At 36.5% G+C, this 5,735-nt stretch overlaps 1 protein-coding gene across 1 annotated transcript; it reads right to left on the bottom strand.

The window, feature by feature from the left end:
- Nucleotides 1-1,478: 1,478 nt before the first annotated feature.
- LOC145045572 (uncharacterized) lies at nucleotides 1,479-1,883 on the bottom strand. The gene has a single exon (XM_078993891.1). The coding sequence runs from the start codon at nucleotides 1,881-1,883 to the stop codon at nucleotides 1,479-1,481; it is 405 nt and encodes a 134-aa protein (XP_078850017.1).
- Between the last annotated feature and the right edge of the window lie 3,852 nt (nucleotides 1,884-5,735).

Below are 5,735 nucleotides of genomic sequence, written 5' to 3'. Positions count from 1 at the left end.
AACACCCAGTTATTAGTCGGTCATTTTCAAGAATCCGGTTCTAGTTCAACTTCTAAAATAATATCATTATTCGACAAATTCCTAGATCATGAAATTTCCTCACATTATTATCAAACTTGTAACAATTTTTCTAAACATTTTTAGATAATATATTATTCATTATTTATTATTAATATAGATCGTTGTACAAAAGTCTATATTTTTGCCAATTGTTACATTCTCCCTCCGTTAAAAGAATTTTGCCCCGAAATTCTACTGGTAGATGGGATATCACCAAACAAGTTGGGGTATTTAATTTTTCATTTGATCTTTGCGTTCCCAAGTAAATTCTGGTCCTCGCTGAGATTTCCAACTAACTTTCACGACAGTAATACGACTTTGTTTTAAATGCTTCACTTCTCGATCCATAATTTCCACAGGTTCTTCAACGAAGTGCAGTTTTGTGTTTAGTTGTATCTGATCGAGAGGTATTACATTAGTGTCGTTGGCCAGACACTTTTGAGGTTGGATACACGGAATACGTCGTGCACTTTGCTCAGTTCTTGGGGTAACTTTAGTCGATACGCAACAGGACCAATTCTGTCGAGAATTTCGAAGGGTCCAATGTATCTTGGGTTAAACTTTCCTCTTTTTCTAAAACGAATCATACCCTTCCAGGGCGAGACTTTTAGCATCACTCGATCTCCAACTTGTAATTCTAGAGGTTTACGACTTATATCAACATAGCTTTTCTGACGGTCACGTGCTGCCTTAAGTCGATCCTTGATTTGAATGATCTTCTCGGTTATTTCATGGATTATCTCTGGCCCAGTACACAACGTGTCATTTGTGTGTGCTCGGGCCAGTTGGATATCCCCGACCTCTACCCAACATATAGGCGATCGACATTTGCGTCCATATAAAGCTTCGAATGGTGCTGCTTTCAGGCTGGTGTGATAACTATTATTATAGGAAAACTCAATCAACGGTAGATGAGTATCCCAAGAGTTTCCAAAGTCGATTACACAAGACCGTAGCATAGCTTCTAGGGTCTGAATGGTTCGTTCACTTTGACCATCTGTTTGTGGGTGGTAAGTTGTGCTCATATCCAAACGGGTTCCTAGGGATTTGTGAAGTGATTGCCAGAACCTTGATGTGAACCTACTATCCCTATCCGAGATAATAGAGGTTGGCACTCCATGAAGCTTGAAAATTTCCCTGAGATATGTTCTCGTCAGCTTTTCCATTTTGTCAGTTTCCTTGATTGGTAGAAAATGGGCAGACTTAGTTAATCTATCAACCACTACCCAAATAGTGTCATAACCACTAGGAGTCTTGGGTAGCTTTGTGATAAAGTCCATTGCAATTTGCTCCCATTTCCACTCGGGAATCTCCGGTTGTTGCAGTAATCCCGAGGGATTTTGATGCTCTGCCTTGACTTTAGAGCAAGTCAAGCATTTGCCCACATAAGTGGCAATCTCAGCCTTCATATTAGGTCACTAATATAACTTCTTCAGATCTAAATACATCTTGTCGGAGCCAGGATGTACAGAATATCTTGATCCGTGAGCTTCGTCCATGACTAGGCTCCTATTGTTACCAAACTTTGGTGTCCAGATTATGTTCATGAAATAACGAGTTCTATCGTCCTTAAGCTCAAAATGTTTATCCATTCCCCGTAAAGCTTCTTCTCCAACATTCTCCTCTTTCAGAGCATCTAGTTGAGCTTCACGAATACAGGTATTAAGGTTTGAATGGATGGTCATAGTTAGCGCTTTTACTCGTCGCGGTTTCTTATGCTCTTTACGACTTAAAGCATCAGCTACAACATTTGCTTTTCCAGGAGGATACCGAATCTCACATTCGTAATCATTCAATAACTCAATCCATCTTCTTTGCCTCATATTTAGTTCTTTTTGATCAAATATGTGTTGCGGACTCTTATGGTCGGTAAAAATGATACATTTTGTTCCATATAAGTAATGTCTCCAAATCTTCAACGCAAAGACTACTGCTCCCAATTCTAGGTCGTGGGTGTTGGGTTTTGAGCATTCTAACACTCCTAAGTGTACATGCAACCCTAAATACCTTGGATCTATGTTTTCTCTATTATACATGCAAATATGAACATCCAAGGTATTATTCTAATCTAGCATACAAAACTATCAATATAACAAGATAGAATACATACCTCTTTGATGTAGAATGTCTTCATAAAGCTTGAGTGCCTAGTGCCCCAAGTGTGACACCTCAAATGGTTCACACAACACCATAAGCACTTGGAATAACTTAGAGAGAAATTAGAACACTTCATGAAATCAACTAGCCCTCATACACACACATAGTGTCGATTTCTTGAGCCATGGGTTTCTTTTATATGGTGGCTATTAGGGTTACACCATGTAACTCATGACTTTACCCATTCCTTATGCTCCATGGATTTTAACCTCCATGGAGTATCCATGGGTCACCCCATGGACTTAGTCCAACATAAGGAATCTTGGATCACAAGCCCACATATATAAGAATGAATGATTTACACAATCAACCCATATATTTAATTAGTCTCCTTTTGATCACTTAATTAATTCCAAATTAATTCTTGATCAATACTAATTAAATAACCTTATTAATATATTAGAACTTATAATATATTAACAAACCTTAAGTGTTATTTCTCTCATTTTAGTCTATCCAAGTGCATGATGCCATGCAACCCAAATGGACCATGCCGGGTCGGGTCAAGTCTTACCAATTATAGTTATGGACTTAGACATTAATCCAATAGTCTCCCACTTGGATAAGTCTAAAACTATTATTGCGTATGACTTCAGGAACCAACCGGCAATCGTAGCTCTCAAAAGCTTCTATCGAACTTTGACCTTGTAGATGAACTCTGATCTTGTCAATGACTTGTCCATTAGATAAGGGATCATATATTCCTCCATTCTAGATATCATATGGACTGAGACATGGATTATAATCATTCTCTCTGTCCATTTGTTGTTTCCCGATTTCCGATTTATGACGACTGACTAATTGAACAAATCAAATCAGTCCTGGCCCGGCCGAGCACTTCCATTTGTCATCATCAAATCATCGAGGGTCCCACAGATATCGCTTTTATCCCGAAGGTAAAAGGAATGGATAAACTTCGACTCATATGACTTGTTCTACTACTTGTTGAATCATACACAAAGACACGTTTTATAACATCGAGTTACCAATGCGTTTCGTGTAATCAATGTACTATCAACTCATAGTAACAACTCATATCTCTAGGTTTGAAGAATATAAGATATTATTGTCTCATGATCACTCGTGATAAAACCCATGAAGTGATTCCAATGAGCGCGGGTTGAATCCAATACTCAGAACTTATGAGCACTCATGAGTGTTGTAGCCATTTGTCCAACATCTTAGACCTCTACAAGCCAACCCATGACAGTCTTAATTCATATCCACTTCCAACATATGACCGACTGTGGATGGTTTGAATAACTTAGTCATTCCGGAAGAATAACCTAGTTTATTCGGGAAGTCAAAACATGCAAAGTGAAACACAATAATAATTGAATCCAATATGGTCTCAGAACTTATGAATATAAATAAAACACGTTTTATTTATCACCATATGATTACATATTATTTATTGTATATTGTTTCAGCTATCAACATTATTCTTGAATTTAGAACAATAGTTGTCCCATGCTCCAAGCATGTACACTATGTTTTTCTAAACACTAGTCATGCCATACACCAAGTATACATACTATGTTTGTCTATGATCTTTACTTTGTGAACTAGATCAATTGAACATAACTTCAATGATTCTCTTTTCACACTCTCAAATCCTTACTGTAAATACAAGAATTCCAAATTCATGTTATTTACTGAAATCTGTTAGATTCTAAACTTATATGCATTGATCCTCTTGTAATGATTATGCACAAAGTCAGAAAGACTTTGCAACAATCATTACAGAGTATTCCAAAGGAGATCAATTCCTTGGAAACATCCTTCTTGCATTAAGTTTCCTTAATCTTACACAGATTGAAATTTCTGACTTTGAAACATTTCCAGATTCATTTTGACTATCACTTCTGAACAAGAGTTGCCTCCTTACAGATTATGTCAATATGGTCCTTCCAGAATTATCACTATACTTCCAACTGTCCTTGAGCAACCAATCTTTGGTAAACCTTAGATTGTCCTCGACAATTGTTTAATCCTTTTAGTCATATCCAGTTCTAAACCTTTTCCCTTCTTAATGCCCTAGGCATTTGGAAAATTTTAGAAAGGATGAATATAGCACATGTAATCGATCCTATATCCGAAGCATATGGGACACGATTCATGATGTCTCACATAAAGACTAAACCAGTCTTTCGCTATAACATTTCCATTTCTATTTGCCAAGTTCTCATAATTCAGATTATGAAAAGGGATGCCGTAATCATAATCGAATTTAAGAACGCAAATAATGGACCCATATACAGAATTTCCTTATGTTGAGCCATTCCAACATGAAATTCATATATACCCTCATAATTCAGATTATGAAAAGGGATGCCGTAATCATAATCGAATTTAAGAACGCAAATAATGGACCCATATACAGAATTTCCTTATGTTGAGCCATTCCAACATGAAATTCATATATATCCTTGACTAAATGATTAAAACCTCACGATCTAAGCTTATAGATTTTGAGATGAAGTATAATTTCCTCTCCCTTAATTATAGCAAAACAACTTTTCCCAATTGAAACATTTTGTTTTCTATAATTAACATTGCTAGCTTGCAATACTTATCGTAATTATCATGCTCCCACTAACATGATGATTATTAGCATAACACTTATGCTCCCACTAGCTTTGACATGTACTCAGAAATCACTGGACTTCTAGAAATCAATACTTTATTGACTTTCTTACCAAAGTTTAGATTTCTGATACTAGATTGTTTTGATAAAACTTTATCAAAAACATACACCTTCCCTTGGATAGCACACTTGTGTGTCTAAACAATTATGAAGAGGGATGCCGTAATCATAATGGTTAGACCTTTTTGCCACTTCTCACAAGTTCAGGTTAGTGTGCCGGTAAACCACACACGCTCCACTAACGACTTTGAGAATGAAAATATCACAATTGCTATCTAACTAAAATCTACTTAGTGAAAGTGTTTCCTCACCATCATTTTCATGAATCGGAGAGAAACTTTATGACAATTAGATTTAATGGTGTATGTGTTCTTATCCGTGTGAATTGTCAAAACCATAGTCACAAGACAAGGATAATGACAAATCCAAACTCATATGGACTGAACTCAATCTTAATTTCTTGCCACCTGGTAGCTCAAGGGCCTACCATTGCTTCCAAGTTGTTGTGCAACACATTGAGAACTCTAAGAACTCATATGCAAAGCCAACTTTAACTGGAATGGGCACAGAATATGTCAACACGATAGGTTATAAACCTTAAGTTGTGTGCTAGTGAAAAACTTTAGGTTTTATTCTTGATTAGTTCTTGAGACTTTCAAGACCTTTAAGACTCCCACTGTCCTCTTGACATATCAGACTTCCTTGTCAAACATTCAAGAGATAGTGTGGATTCTAATCAAGACAAACACTTCACATAATTGGCCTAAGTTGATCTTTGTTTTTATCCAAAACATCACAACTTACCAATTTCAAATGTACAAGAGTAGAAAACTTTTACTCTTACATTTGACACGTGTTTTTAAACCTTCTT

The sequence above is a fragment of the Lactuca saligna genome, chromosome 5 (assembly GCF_052625555.1).
Source record: "Lactuca saligna cultivar CGN05327 chromosome 5, ASM5262555v1, whole genome shotgun sequence".
In the NCBI taxonomy this organism is placed as follows: domain Eukaryota; kingdom Viridiplantae; phylum Streptophyta; class Magnoliopsida; order Asterales; family Asteraceae; genus Lactuca; species Lactuca saligna.
Note: the sequence above shows the minus strand (reverse complement) of the source record. Positions and strands in the feature narration are given on the sequence as shown.

Bases quoted from the DNA above. Each gene is read 5' to 3' on its own strand.
- LOC145045572 (XM_078993891.1), bottom strand. From the start codon at position 1,883: ATGAGGCAAAGAAGATGGATTGAGTTATTGAATGATTACGAATGTGAG.